This window comes from Gorilla gorilla, chromosome 6, assembly GCF_029281585.2.
Source record: "Gorilla gorilla gorilla isolate KB3781 chromosome 6, NHGRI_mGorGor1-v2.1_pri, whole genome shotgun sequence".
Taxonomy (NCBI): Eukaryota; Metazoa; Chordata; class Mammalia; order Primates; family Hominidae; genus Gorilla; species Gorilla gorilla.
The window spans coordinates 38,129,040-38,144,557 of record NC_073230.2 but is presented as its reverse complement, the minus strand read 5'-3'; the positions used below and the strand labels follow the sequence as shown (position 1 = coordinate 38,144,557).

At 52.0% G+C, this 15,518-nt stretch overlaps 1 protein-coding gene across 2 annotated transcripts in view; it reads left to right on the top strand.

Moving 5' to 3' along the window:
* Positions 1-948: 948 nt before the first annotated feature.
* Positions 949-15,518, top strand: part of CRHR2 (corticotropin releasing hormone receptor 2) — a 48,183-nt gene continuing 33,613 nt past the window's right edge. Inside the window, exons 1-2 of one of the 2 annotated variants that reach the window (XM_055347290.2) lie at positions 949-1,038; positions 11,620-11,713. In XM_055347290.2, coding sequence (XP_055203265.1) covers positions 949-1,038; positions 11,620-11,713 — 184 coding nt within the window. Of the gene's footprint in view, positions 1,039-11,619; positions 11,714-14,453; positions 14,515-15,518 lie in introns of those variants that run through there. The other variant, XM_063708442.1, reaches the window with a different exon arrangement.

Below are 15,518 nucleotides of genomic sequence, written 5' to 3'. Positions count from 1 at the left end.
ACCTGATATCAGGATCCCTCGCCATTTCCTGAAATGGCACCTGGGCCCCATACAGACAGACACCTGGGCCCCATCCCAAGCTACTTCATTGGAATCTCTGGGTGAGCCCTGCCATGGCTGTATTTGCTGTCGGTTGGGGTTTTTTTTTTTTTTTTTTGAAAGCATTTTATTTTGATAGAATTTCAAAAGTACAGAAAAGTTGGAAGAATGATCCAAAGCATATCCATATATCCCTTTTCCAGATTTACCAACAATTTACATTTTGCCCCATCTGCTCTCTTGTTCTATCTATATATCTATCTGAGTTTATTTCTGAACCATTTGAAAGTATGTTGGAAACATGGTGCCCCTTTAATCCTAAATGTGTATTTTCCAAGAATGAGAACATTCTCTTACCTACCCACAGTACAGTATCAGAATCAGCAGATGTAGCATTGATACAGTACTGTCTAACCCAGCATCCACACTCCCATCTCAGTCATCCCAGTAGGCATTAGCACCTGTTAAAAGCTCCTCAGATAGGTGTTAGGCAGTGCTGGTTCAGCTGAGACCCAGGGCAGCCCAACCCTGCGCTCAAGCAGGGACCACAGCCTAGGCCCTTCCTGCCTGTCTCAATTCCTCTCTCCCACCTGGGGAGCTACAGCCCCGGGCAATGCTGGCAGCCGATAGAAGGCATTAACCCCTTCTCTGCAGGCTGGATGGAGAGCATAGCCCCTTGGCTGGCTGGGTAGCAGCAGCTGTCTGGGACCAGCTATAAATAACCTGGAGGCTGTGGGCTGTGGGGCGGGGTCACCACTGCCCTGTGGAAGAAGTGGGTGGAGAATACCTCCTCGTGCCCAAGGCCTTACCTTGGCCTCCCCTCCAGGGCCGGGTGGGGTGGGGCTGGCCAGGGTGTGACCACCGTGCCGGGCAGCAGGCTCCAGTCCCTAACCCCCAGCCACTACTGGCATGAGGGGTCCCTCAGGGCCCCCAGGCCTCCTCTACGTCCCACACCTCCTCCTCTGCCTGCTCTGCCTCCTCCCACCGCTGCTCCAATACGTAAGTGCAGGGAGTGGGAGTCCACGAGGTGGGGCGCCAGGAGCACGGAGCTCCCAGCTTTCATGACTGGGGCGGGGGCCTCAGGGCCTGGTGGCTGGGCTGGATCGGGGATCCTTGTGTCTGATGATGAACTGGAGATCCCGTGCCTGGGTGAGGGGGCAGGGGAAGGGAAGATGAAACTGTGAGGCTGGCCAGGATGAGACTGGGAGACCCCTGTGGATAAGCAGAGGGTTCTGGGGTGACATCCTAGCATCCAGAACTTGACTACCTCAGGGTCCAAGATTCCCTGTCTCCTATCCATTCTCTCCCCACCCCCATGACCCCCCTCCATCTCTCCTGCAAGATCCTTGACTTCTTTCCCCAGCCCACCCCTAGTTCTGACCCTTACCCCCAGGGACCCGCAGAGAGCCGCCTCCTGCCCCTGCTGCCTTGTCTCCATCCTTCCTCTCAGTGCCTGGCATCAGGCAGCCCCCAGTACCAGATGAGCGATGGGGACAGAGTGGGCTCTGGGAGAACCAGCCTCTCCATGGGTTTCTCAAGACTCAGAGCTTCATCCAGCCACACCCCGTGGCTTTGTCCAGAGTCAGGGGCCACCGATGGAAGGTGGAGAGAAGGGACACAGAGCGACCATCAAAAGAGAGCTGAAGAAGTGGGGGAGAGGCTGGTGGGAGTGGTCCACCTCCAGCCTTCTCCCCATTTTACAGATGGGGAAACTGAGGCTCCCAGTGGTAGGGTGACCTGTCCTAGGCCTCACAATCTGGGAAGTGGTGCCAGAGTGGAAGCTAAGAGGCCTGTCGCTGTCCTGACTCTGCCACAGACCAGCTTTGGGGACCATTCTCTGGGGCTTAGTGTCCCTATATGTATAAGGAGGATAATACATTCAACAGTAATTCAACAGATAATTGCCTACAAAACCAATCCAAATCCCTGCTTTGCTGCTTAATGTGTGACCTTGGACAGGTTACTCAAATCCTCAGTTTCCTCATTAGTAAAATGAGGATCACAACGGTGCTTACTGAACAAGCTTGCTGTGAGGAACATTGAGGTAATACAAGTAAAGCAAGCAGCATCATGCTTGGTGTGGTGTGAGCATGCAGTGAATGCCAGCTATGCTTTTGTGCCAGGCGCCACAGATACAGCATGAGGACATGAGGGTCTCTGCCTTCCTGGGGGCCTGGCCAGGTGGAGGAGAGAGGTGGGAGGCAGGTAGTATGCTGAGCTGTGGTCAGTGTCCCATAGGCAGATGGCCCCCAGACCTGCTGAGTCCTTTGAGTGACATTGCAGACTGCAATTGGGATGGGTGACGGTTGTACAGGGGGCTCACCATCCATCCCTCTGCCCCCGAGACATCTTGGGCTTTGAGCTCTCTTGCCCTCTCCCACTTGTTTTCCAGATAGGTGCCTTCCAGGAGATCCAAGTGTTGGGGCAAGGGTTGCCCCTCAGCCCGTCCCTCTGGGGTCCATGCTGCCAGCCACCCAAGCTGGTTAGACGGAGGAAGCTTCTGCTGGCTGCTCCAGAGGTGCCCTAGAATTCTCAGGGCAACACTGTGGTCTCAGCTTCCCTTGAGGTCATCCCAGGCCCTGCGCCTAGCTCTCCTGCGGATCCCGGAGTGGGACAGAGACCAGTTACTTACCCACAGCCACTCAGCATGTAAGCAGCTGGAGAGCACTTAAACCTCGGCCTTTCTGACGCCAAAGCCCAGCCTTCCCCTCACGGGGCCTTCATGGCAATGGGACTTTTTCCCGGGTCCTGAGACGATGAGACCTGGAGCAGGCAGTGGGGAGGGAAGGCAGCCCAGGAGAGTCCAGCCTTGGAGGCTTCTCAGTTATTCATCCAGTGTTTAAGGAGGACTGCCCATGGGGAGGATCCAGGGTCTGAACGCTAATCTGGTTCCTATTCTTGTGGTGTTTATAGCCCAGAAGTGGGTGTGGCAGGAAAGAAAGGAGTCTGTGTTTACAAGTTCCAGTAAATGGGCTCAGAAGAAGCATGTGTAGGTGTGAGGGCCCTTGACAGGATGGGGGAGCCTGGTGGGAGGTGGGCAGCATAGCAGGGTTGGAGATGGGTAGTCCAAGGGAAGGGATAGGGGATCAGGTTGGGGGTAAGGCCCCAGGGCCCCAACCCTGAAAAGACATTATGTGGGAGACTGCAGAGCTGTATGGGTCCTGGTGGGATCTGAGGACATGGGGGGCTCTCTGAGCAGGGGAGGGGCCTGGTCTGATCTGCAATTGTAAGGGTTCCAGCTGGTGCTTTTGAGTGAAGAGGATGCCCTGGCCCAGGGCACACTGAGGGCCTGGAGGAATCCACCCAGCCTTGACCCTGGTGCTCCCTATTCCCCGTGGAGGCCTTCGGGAAGCTGGTCCGGAGGCAGGTGGTAATCTAGCAGCTGTTAAGTGGTGTTAGGCGCCTTACTCAAACACCGGGAAGGTGGGACCACTTATTTACAGACAGGAAACAAGTTTAAAGAGGCTCAGCAATGCCACTTGCCTCCCACTCTGTGAAGATCGCAGGAGCCTCTCAGCCCCTGCTGACTAAGTCCAGCTCCTTGGAGCTTTGGACAGCGAGACACCCCCCAGGGTCTCAGGATGGTGCCTCTGTGACCTCTTGCCCCGGGTCCTGGCTTCTGGTGGGCCCATCTGCCCCAAGAAGGCTCAACAAAGAGAACAGAACACAGAGAAGTCCCTGGCAGTCCCTGGACCCTCCCTGACCTGTCCGGCTCACACCAAAGACCGAGTCCACAGTGTCCCCTAACACACACACACTGAGGGTCTGCAGAGCCGGGGCTCCAGGGCCATTTGCCAGCAGCTAATGCATTGAATGACTTTTCCCAAAAATTCAACTCCTTTCTGAGCGTTTTCTAGCCTCACTAGCTAATTTAGTCTCTAGTTTTGCCATTTTGTTGGTGTTTCAGTATTTTTTTTTAAATCTGTCTGAGGGCAATGCCTACTTAATTTTGTATTCCTCCTAAGTCTCAAATTTGCAGCACTTTAAGAATTATGGGACTACTCTTTATCGTCTTAGCTGTCATATTCTACCATTAATTCTACCATTAATTTAAACCATTTTATCTACAGCTAGTTTATCTACAGTCACTTTTCCCAAAATTCTAACTTTTTAAATTTTAATTTTAATTATTTTCTTTTATTTTTTTGAGATGGAGTCTCGCTCTGTTGCCCAGGCTGGAGTGCAGTGGCACAATCTCGGCTCACTGCAACCTCTGCCTCCTGGGTTCAAGCGATTCTTCTGCCTCAGCCTCCTGAGTAGCTAGGACTATAGGCGCCTGCCACCATACCCAGCTAATTTTTTTTGTACTTTTAGTAGAGATTGGGTTTCACCATGTTGGCCAGGATGCTCTCGATCTCCTGACCTCGTGATCCACCCACCTCGGCCTCCCAAAGTGCTGGGATTACAGGTGTGAACCACCGCGCCTGGCCTTAATTTTTATTTTTAATTTTTGTGGGTACATAGTAGGTATATATATTTATGGGATACATGAGATATTTTGATACAGGCATGCAATGTGTAAAAATCACATCATGTAAAATGGGGTATCCATCCCCTCAAGAATTTATCCTTTGTGTTACAGACAATCCAATTATACTTTTAGTTATTTTTAAATGTACAATTAAATTATTGACTACAGTCACCCTGTTGTACTATGAAATACTACGTCGTATTCATTCAATTTTTTTTTGGTACCTGTTAGCCCATCCCCTACTACCCTTCCCAGCCTCCGCTAACCATTCTTCTACTCTCTATCTCTATGCGATTGTTTTGAATTTTAAATCCCACAAATAAGTGATAACATGCGATGTTTGTCTTTCTCAACATTCTAATTTTTAGTCATTGCAAACCCATGGAGGACAGATTATTCAATAAGCTTATTTTATTTTACTTAGCAGCCCTACAGGGCCTATCATGGGCACTGATGCACCTCACCTATTTTTAGCTTCACACCAACACCCTGAGTTAAAACCATCCTATCCCCATTTTGCAGATGAGGAAGTGAGGTGAGCTCATGTGCCCAGGGCCGCTCAGCTGGTATGTGGCAGGACCAGGATTCCGGCCCACAGCCTGACTCCAGATTCCTTTCCTTTAACAAAATTTTAATTTTAATCTTATTTAATTTTAATGTCAAGTTATTTTTAGGACATTCAGACAGACTCCAAAACAAATCAGAAGAGATGTGACTTTTATGCAAACTGGACATTAGATGTGTTGATAATTAAGGAGATAGCTTTAGGCCAAGTGGTCTGTTACGGGACCTCCTGCTGGCCAGTTCCTGCCCCTATGTTGGGCCAAGTCACCTCTCCCTCCCCTCCCCTTTCCCCTCCTACTCCAGTCAGTGTTCAGGGCCCAGGGCTCGGCACAGGTGAGACAAGCAGGACTGAGGGGAGAGGGATTCATGGGCGTTCAGAGAGAAGAGAGAACAGCAGAATGAGAGGCCTAAAGCCTCCCAGGGGAGCTGGAGGGGAACTGGGAAGGAAGAGTGGGGCATCCTAGGAAGACGAACTTGGCCGAGCACAGACTCAGGAACAAGAAAGCCGCTGGGAGCTGCCCAGGAGGCCAAGGGGATCCTCACTCAACATCCAACACCCTACAAGTTAGAACTGAGTATCTAAAGTCTCCTCTTCCAAGGAGCCTGCCTGGACACGCCAGAAAACAATGACCCACTTCCCTCATCTGACACCCCACCCCTCACCCTCCCCTCGGCCAGTCTCAGCTCCCATTACTGCCCCCTATGTCTGTGCAGGGCCTGACTGCCTCCTCCTCCCCCTCCTTCCTCATGTCCACCTTCCTCCCCTCTTCCCCCTCCTCCCCGTTTCTGCATCCTTCCTTCCTCCCCCACCTCCTCCCCTTTCTCTTCCCAGTCTCCTCCACCTCCTTCCCCCATACTCCTCTTCCTCCCCTTCCTTCCTTCTCTCCTCCCCATTCTCCCCCTCTCCCTTTTCTGACCCCTTCTTCTCTCCTCCTTATCATCCCCTCTCCTCCCCGCTCCTCCTTCCCCCTTTCTTCCCTTCCCTCTTCCTACTCCTCTGCACTCCTCCTGCCCTCTTTTCCAGTCTTCTCCTCCAAGCCTTCTCCTTCTCTTCCCTCTCCTCTTGCTCCTTCCTCTAACTCTGTGCTCCCTAAGGGGCAGGGCCTGAGCTCAGGCTCAATGAAATCCACTGAATGAAAGCAAACATGGGGTGGAATCCTGCCCCTCCCAGCTGAGTCCTTCTCTGACCTTGGGGAGCAGAGGGAGAAAGCAGGGAGGGAGCTCACCCCATTCCCCTCCGGTCCCTGGCAGCCTGGGCCCAGGACACGTGGTCCTGTAAATCTCCCCAGCTTATACCATGGGCTAAATTTAGACAGAAGCTTTGTCGCCAGGCCCTGGAGGGAACACTAGACTGGGCCAGACCCCCAGGCTCCAGGGAGGTGATACCTTTGAGGCCTGTTGGGGCCCCGGGCACAGGTTCTGTTTGGATAGGACCCAAGGTGGAAGAAGAGCAGCTGGAGTCTTGGCTCTCACTCCTGCATCCTTCCCCAGCCAGGGCCTCTCCTTTGCCTCTTCTAAGGTGAGGGCCTCCCATGCCAGGCACTGAGAGGCGGGAACCAGGACCTGGGCCCTCACACAGGCTAGGCTCAGAGCAAAGTTCAGAGAGAAGGAAATATAACAAGCAGGAAAAGCCCAGAACCTGGTCTCCCGGGATTAGGGGTGGGGATGTAGCTCTACCTAGCTGAGGGGGCCATGGTTTCATTAATCCATCCAAGCAGTCAGTCAGTCAACAAACATTTATTGAGCACCTGCTGTGTGCCAGGCTCTGAACTAGGGACTGGGGACACAGATGTGGACCCTGTGCTCCCACAGCCTACAGTCAGTCTCATGGGCTGGGGTGTGCATGGTGGAGAGCTCTCTGCCCTAGAACAGCCAAGAGCTAATCAGCACAGGTGTCCAAGATGTTCCCCTCAGAAGAAAGAAAAATGGAAACAGGAAAACATTCCATTTCTTCTCTACACTCTTACACACCTCTGACACCAAAAGTGTGGATTTTCTGCCCCAAGCAATTCTCCACTTCTCTGGGGACCCCAACTGGGTGTCCTCCAATTCAATTCAATTCTGATGCTATCTTCCTGGAGTTGGCATCAGCCCCCACAGGTAAAGCCTCAGTCCCACAATACTGCCCCCAATTCAGATGCCAGTCGCAAGACAGGGCTTCTCATTCTCCCAACCGACAGGCTATATAAATCAAGAGTTCCCATGACCCTCTCTTTGGGTTCAATAATGTGCTATAACATTTTGCAAAACTCAAGGAAACATTTCTATTTACAGGTTTATTTTAAAGTCTATCACAAAGGATATAGCTGAACAGCCAGATGGAGAGGCATGCAGGCCAAGCTGTGGGGAGGGCGCAGAGCACCGTGCCCTCACTGGATGCCACCCTCCCAGCACCACCAGGTGGTCACCAACCAGAAGCCCCCAATCCCACCTTTGAGGGGTTTCACGGAGGCTCCATTACAGAGGCATATTAACCCAATCTCCAGCCCCTCTCTCTTCCCCAAGGTGTAGGAAGGTGCTGAAAGCTCCAACCTTCTAACCATGGCTTGGTCTCTCTGGTAACCAGCTGCATTTGGCAGCCCACCAGAGTCACCTCATTAGAACTAACGACACTCCTGTCACCCAGGAAATTCCAAAGGTTTTAGGGATTCTGTGTCAGGAACTGGGGGCTAAGACCTAATATTTATAATTCCTCATCTCTCTTGGGCAAGGTCCTGCCCACTGGCTGGGTCTGCCTCCTGTGACCCAGGTCTCTGCCTCCAAGGCCCCTGTTCCTCTGTGGCAAGAGAGGGGCTTCTCACTTGAGCGGCCTCCTGAGCCCCACAGCCACCCATTCTGGGGCTGGGGTCCTCTCAGCATCCGTGACCCACAGGTCTTCACTTCCTCACCCAGGATCAGCTCTTCCCATGGGTACCTGACCAAGCCATAACCTACCAACTGACTGGGCTTGAATCTTGCCTCTGCCCCTTACCTGAAGCGGGACCTTTGGTGGGTGACTTCGCTGCCCTGGGCCTCAGCAGCCTCATCTGTGAAATGGGGTTATTTGCAGCTACCTCAGAGATTGCTGTGAGGATTAAATCCGCTGTCTTCTATAGGGCATTTAGAGGTAGGTCTAGCACTAGAGTAAGTGCTGACTTCACGTGAAAGAAGCCTCCCCTTCCTGCCTGTCTCCCCTCTTCTTCTCTTGGCACCTCCATACCAGATGGTGCAGTTTCCTGTGTGGGCCCTGGGCTCACCTGCCTCTGAGGCTTTGCTTTCTCAGCTTCTACCTGGGTCACTTTCTCCTCTTCTTACTGCTGTTCCTACGGCCCAAGTCCTTCCATCCTTTTAGATTCTGCTCCAATGTCCAGTTCGCCGAACGGCCTTCGGTTTCCTCAATGAGCATTCACTGAGCACCGCTGAGGGGCGAGCTCAGTGGGGGAGGTGGAGGCTGCACCTTCAGGGGCCCATTGTCCAAGGGAAAGCTGCTGAGGGCAAACGGAGTCCCACACTGACTGGAGAGCTGGGGAAGGGGGGCACAGGGTTTCCAGGAAGCTTTTCTGGGCAGGAAGAGCTTGAGCTGGGCCTTGGGAGTCCCGATGAGGGGACTCGTCCTCCCATCACTGAGCTCTCTAACTAGCCCCCTCCTAAAGTCCTTGCCAAGAGTCACCATTCAGCATGCGCATTGTACGTGCCAGGCTCTTGACCTACAGTAATTTGTTGAATGCACACAAAATCCTGTGGGATTTGTATTATCCCCATTTTAAAGATGAGGAGATCAAGGCTCAGAGAACTTAAGTGGCTTGCCAAGGCCACACAGCTAAGCCCAGCATCCCCAGAACTCTGCACGCAGGGATGTGTGCACTCTACCCACTCTGACAGCTCTTCTCAAGTCCTTGGAATGGGATTATCCAAGATGTGTCTGTCCCTGACTTTCCTGGACCATGTGTTTTCTGAGGACAGCAGCCTCTCTCTCCTCCTCCTCCCTGCCCACCCATCACCACCACCACCAGGGGCTCTGCCCAAAATTGACACCTGCATGGTAGATTACGACTTCGGACTGAGTCAAATCCACCCAAACAAGCCCCTTGAAGAGAATGAGTATCTTTGGCTGTGTCAGCTTTTGGGGCCAGCAGAGAAGTTATAGGAGATGAAGCCAGGATCCGGGATTACTCCAAAAATTACTTCTGATATGCCTGTACCAAATTTTGCCCAGACCCAAAGAGCAAGCATCAGTTGCAGAGTATGGTAACCCTGTGCCCACTCCCCACAAAGTGCTTGCTCAGCCAGAAGATGACCACAGCCTGAGACCACAGAATCCAAGGCAAGGACCATCCCACATTGCCTGAGTCCTGGGGGAGGCTGCCCTGACCCCACCATGGGTTCAAAGCACGTGTCAGAAACCCCGGTAAAGTCAAACAGGAGATCACCTCAGTGATGGGGCTACAAATGTCACAGCTCAGGGGCTTTGAGAGAAGGCACTAACATCTGAGATGGAATGGCTGCGTCTGCCTAAGGGCGCACCGTGGACACTGCATGCGTCTGGGTTGCCCGTACCCTGACATCCAGAGGCTGGGATTCACTGGGAACCCTCCCACAGAGGGCATTACTAGCTGCTTCTCAAACAAGGGCGATGGGCGCCATAAAGAGGGTGATGGGTCAGACCTAGAGCCCTCACTGTCCCCAGACCCAGCCAAAAGTATGGCCTGAGAATTCTTCCTGGAAGGTCTCAGTGTCTGGAGTGTTCCCTCCCCTTCCCAGCCCCCCAACCCCTGGCAGTGGCTCACTGGGTCAGCAAGGTCTTCCTGATGCCCGAGAAGCTGGAGCTGAGGAACTCTCAGCAGCTCCCTTGATATGTGGACAGCAAGACCATGGCCCCCAGTGTTTGTCCTGCAGGCCAAGAGGCCAGAACTCCTGGCTGACAGCTCAGGAGGCCCCCACAGTGCCGAGACACACACACAACACACACACCTGCTCCCCTGCATTTCCCTCTCTACCTCACATCGTGGGGTGGGAGTTTGGCAGAACACAGGTGCAGTGAGTGCCTCCAAGTGGTGTCTGCCTCACCCTAGGCTTCCGGGAGGGGTGCAGGGGGCAGCATTCTCCTGTCTGAGCAGGTGGGATCATTCATTAGAAGCTCCAGGCTGACGTGGTGAGGCTGAGCATGCAGCTTCCAGTCCCAGCACAGGAAATGGACTGAGCCCAATGTGGAGAACGTGATGTTTGAGGGCTTTTGGGCTCTGGCCCCTGGGGACATCCTGGGGCAAACATTGACCCAGCTGCCAGGAAGAGTACATCTGACAGGCAGCAGGAAGAGAAGGGGCTGCACACTGATGGAGCAGTGTCTTCTGGAATCCCAGAATCAGGAATATCAGGGTTGGGGGGGGCACAAAAGTCACACACGTGTGTGCATGTACTCACACACACACGCTGACCATAGAGCAAGAAAAGGAGTGGTCTTGGGAGGAATGGGGCCAAGGGTTAGAATTTAGAGTGAATTGGTCTCGTTCAGTCATACACCATGCATTTTCCAGCCTCTCTACCTTTGCACATGCTGTGCTCTCTACCTAGAATGCCCTTCCTGGCCTGATCAGCTTGGCAAGCTCCTACTCACCCTTCGAAACCCACATTAGCATGACCTCTTCTGTGATGCTACCCCTGCCCTCCTCAGTAAATCGTACATGCTGTAAAACTGTACATCCTATCCATCTTTCCCACCAGAAGATGGTCCCTTCACGGGTGCACATGCCCACATCTACTTTATCCGTGCACATCCAGCACCCACTCTGATGATTTTTTAGGAGATGGGATCCTGGGTGCTTTTCTATCTTTTGGATGGAATTGCCATTATTGCAACAATCACATCTCTTCCCTAGTGAGTGCCTAAGCTGGCCCTATGGTCCCTTCTTTTGTCCCTACTCATCTTTCTGGTTGCCCCAAAATGCTACCTCTCCCAATAAGCCTTCCCTGTCTTCCTGAATCCAGGTTAGGCACCTCTCTCATGTATTAACCTAATGCTCTTCGTTGCAAGTGCCTGCTTACCTGTGTGACAGGGAAACAAAGTTAAATCATGCATTTGCCTCCTCTTCCTTCCGCACTTTCTAAGTCTAGAGGATCCCTACCTGTCCTGGGACTACCTGAAGGACGCCCATCAGGTCCCCCAGCCAGGGCCTGACACACAGTAGGTGTTCTGCAAATATTTGTTGGTTGAATGAACAACTAATGGAACCCACCTCCCACCCGGCTTTGCTGACAGAAGGACACAAGCCCCATGACAGTGACACATCCCAGCCTGAGGAGGAGACAGCCTTGGGAGCTGAGGGATGGACAGAGCAGACCCCTGCCTAGGAGGCAACACTGCACTGGGCCACTTCTGAGGCCTTTCTTCGGTCCAGCCCAGGCCAGACTGCTGCTGCTCCATGTGGCCATGGGCATCTCCCTCCTTGTTCTCCCTCTCTGTACTAAGAGGAGTAAGGGATGAGTGATAGGATAGGATGGGGGCAGACAGGCACTGTCAATGGCTAGCCTGGGCCTGATCTTTGACCCTCATCATTGCTGTCCCCTAGGCAGCCGGGCAGAGCCAGGTGCCCAAAGACCAGCCCCTGTGGGCACTTCTGGAGCAGTACTGCCACACCATCATGACCCTCACCAACCTCTCAGGTAGGTACCCTCTGCCACCACCCTGCAGCAGCCCCTGGAGATGTGGGTGGGCCCTGGGGGAGGAAGAGGCTTTCCTGGGGCCAGCCCAGGTTCAGCAGGGTGGTAGGTGGGGTGCTGGTTTCCAGTCCTGGTTTGATTTCTGCCTTGCTGAGGGCCCTCAGGCAGGCCCCTTCCCCATTCTAGGCTCAGGCTTGCCACTGATAATGAAGGGCTTGGCTGGGAGGCCACTCCCCATTCCCAGCTCCCACGATGGAAGTCAGCTGGGCTGGCATTCAGGAGTCCAAGAAGGGGATGACCCCTCAGCTTTCCAACTCCAGGGAAACTGGCAGAAGGTGCTAAACGTTCTCTGGTTGCCGTGGCTACAGGTGTGACTTCCTGGTAAGGACTTGCAAAGCAGCAGCCCGGCCCTGAGTTCTGGCCCCTCAGAGGTTTCCAGTGGCTGATTCACGGGGTCAGGGCCAGCCACTGCAGAGCTGCACAGAGCCCTGGATTCTGCTGGGTTCCAGAGAGATGTCTCCAGTGTCCCACCCTGTATCCTGGCCTTCCCAGGTCTGCATCCACAGGATGGGAGTGGGGGTGACCCTTGCTCGGGCCTGGGGCCACTGCCAGGGCACAAGGAGACAAGGGTGCTGGCCAGCACCCAGACCCAGCCTACAGGCACTGCCCAAGCCAGGTGTCAAAGAGAAAGTCTTGCTGCCTATTCTCCTTCCACTGGGGCAGTCAATAGCTCCGGTGTTGGGATCAGGTAGATCCAAGTCTGGATCCTAGCTCTTCCACCCAGCGGCCTCGCCCAGCCCCTGGAAACTCACCTAACCCATCTGTGTTAGTGTCCTGGGGCCACTGGAACAAAGCACCACAGACTGGGGACTTGAGCAGAAGCTGATTTCGTCACCATTCTGGAGGCTGGTAGGCCAAGATCAAGCTGTGGGCAGGGTTGGTTCCTCCTGAGGCCTCCCTACTTGGCTTGCAGATGGCCATCTTCTCCCTATGTCTTCATATGGTCTCTCCTCTGCATGTCTGTGTCCCAATCTCTTCTTCTTCTAAGAACACCAGTCCTATCGGATTAAAGCCCACTTACCTTACTTTACTTTAATCACCTCATCGAAGACCCTAAATCCAAACAAGGCCACATTCTGAGGTACTGGGAGTTAGGACTTCAACATACGAATTTTGGAGCAACACAGTTCAGCCTGTGACACCATCTGAAGCTAGTTTCCTCATCTGTTTAGCAATGGATCTAAGTCCACCTCGGAGGCTCACAGTGAAGGCTGAATGAGAGCCCACAGGGACACCCAGCACAGGCCATGCCAGCATCAGACAGGAAATGGAGGCCCCTCCCTTCAGGAAAGCCCAACCTTCCCTCACCCTCAGAGGCAGCGTGGGTTTGTCAGCAGACCCATAGCCTTCTCCCTGCCTTCCTCTGCCCTCCCTCCAGCAGGTGGCACAGACCCTTTCCTGTCTCCCTTGGTGGATGGTCCCCCCTCTGAGTGCAGCGGATAGGGTCCCAGCTTCTCCAAACATACAGCCTTGCCTGTTCAGCTTCTAACAGCATTCATCCATTTGCAAAAGGGATCCACATGATTTCTATAAAATTGGGCACAAAAAAATTTAACTCAAAGGAGAAGACAATAAGTACTCATTCGCCCACAACCCAGGAATTTTTATAATGCCTCATATCCCTCAAGAATTTATGCATTCATAGAGCCTCATGTTCAATTGTTTTTTTATTTTCTTTTTCTTTTCTTTTTTTTTAATGGGATAATAGTGTGTCCATAGTTTCATCGCCTGCTTTTTCCTCTTATAACTCAGAGTGAACATTTCCCCATGTCATTAAATATTCAACCACCGCATCGCTTGTGACGCTGCCTAGCAGCCACTCTGGGGATGCATCACCCCACATGAACCATGACCGGATGGTGGATGTAGAGGCTGCTAGGGAGCCCCTCGAGCTTCGGGAATCATTTCTCAAGTCCCCAAATTGATAATGACCTTCTTTTCAGTGTCCACTGCTTGGGGAAATGCATCATGACTAATGCAGAGTTCAAAACCAAGTAAAACCAAACACTATATCTTTTAGATGTACATACCTGTGAGAAAACTGAAAAAAAATATGAGCCAGAGGATGACAAATGCAATAGTCAAGGGAATGTTCCCTCTGGGGAAGGAGAATAGAAATAAATAGATAAGTGACTGGTAATGATGTAGTTTCCAGTTGGGTGGTAGGCTTATTATATTGTCTACTACATACAATAAAAAGGCTAAATAAAATAAAGATTAAAAAATAAAGTTAAGCCATGCATGGGCTAATGCACAGACTAATAATGACAAAGGGTTATGAATCTATGATCAATTCAATTGTATGCCCCTGAAAAAGGAAACGCATGCAAAATCACAGAGCAATTATGATTTCAGGCAGGCTTTAAATAGATTATTTCTATTTTATTCATCACAGAGGCAGCTACATATATTTGAAAAATATTAGGGCATATATTATGAGGCATATTATTTATCCTATCCACAGATGATATAAAAATCCAAATGGACTATTTATTTATTTTTTATTATTTTTTGTAGGCTGGTCTTGAATTCCTGTGCTCAAGCAATCTGCCTACCTTGGCTTCCCCAAGTGCTGAGATTATGGGTGTGAGCCACTGCACCTGGCCAAGAATCCGAATGGATTCAAAGATACCTTGAAATAATTCCTCAATGCAACACACACACATATGCCAGGGTTGGTCAAATGGGAAGAGAGCCTTGGCCTGAAGACAGGGACCTGGGCTTTCCTCAGCTCTTCTGCCAAGGTATCTGTTCTTTCTTAGTGACTCACTGGGCTGAAGTCTAGAGCATTCCAATGGGTGCTGGGGATGGGTTAGTGAACAGGACCAGCCCTGCCCTTGGGGAGGCATGGGCTGGTAGATGAGACAATGAATAAAAAGCAACCTGGATGTGACATAGGCCAGCACCCAGCAGATGGGGTCACCAAGGACCTGCATATCTGAAGGATGAGTGTGGAGCTGTAAGGCCATTTCCAGTGCAGAAATACAAAGAAGGAACAGAGATAGCGAATGGTTTATGGTAGTGACACATTGTTCTGGAGGGCCTTTCAAATGAAGCAGGAGGGTGAGGATGGGGGACAATGATCATGAAGAACCTTCTTTGCAATACCAAAGATGGTTCCCAGGAATGACATGTTCTGGAGGGCCTTTCAAATGGAGCAGAAGGGTGAGGATGATGGATAGATGATTACGAAGGACCTTCTTTGCAATACCAAAGAGGTGGTCTCCATCTCAAGGGCAACGGGTTGGCGGCACTCCTATGAGGAAGAGTGACAGGATCGTAATTATAAAACATCGTTTTATCTGCCATGAGGAGACAGGGAGCCCATTTGGGCTGCTGCAGAGATGAGGATGGCCTGGGAGAAGTAAGGGAGGGAAACCTCTTTTCCTTGTCTAGGAATCCTATTGTCCATCTGTAAAACAAGAATGTGGGATTGGATGTCACTGAGAGTCCTTTCTGTCCCCACAGCTTAGTCCCATGGTTTGACATGAAGACACCAGGCCAATTCCTCTGTCCTGCAGTGGAGTAGGATAGGGTGACGAGGGGGTGCCTGGCCTGGGACCCCTGTCTCCAGTGCTACAGGGCAAAAGTGCAGCACCTTCAGGCCCCTCTGGAACCTCTGTGCCCTCAGCAACCCCGTCGTAATTCCCAGGAAGCACCACGACTATTCCAGCTGTGCCTGAATAGACTCCCTCTCTATGTAGTCTAACCAAGGACAGTCCCTTAGAGAAGCAAAGATGCATCCTGT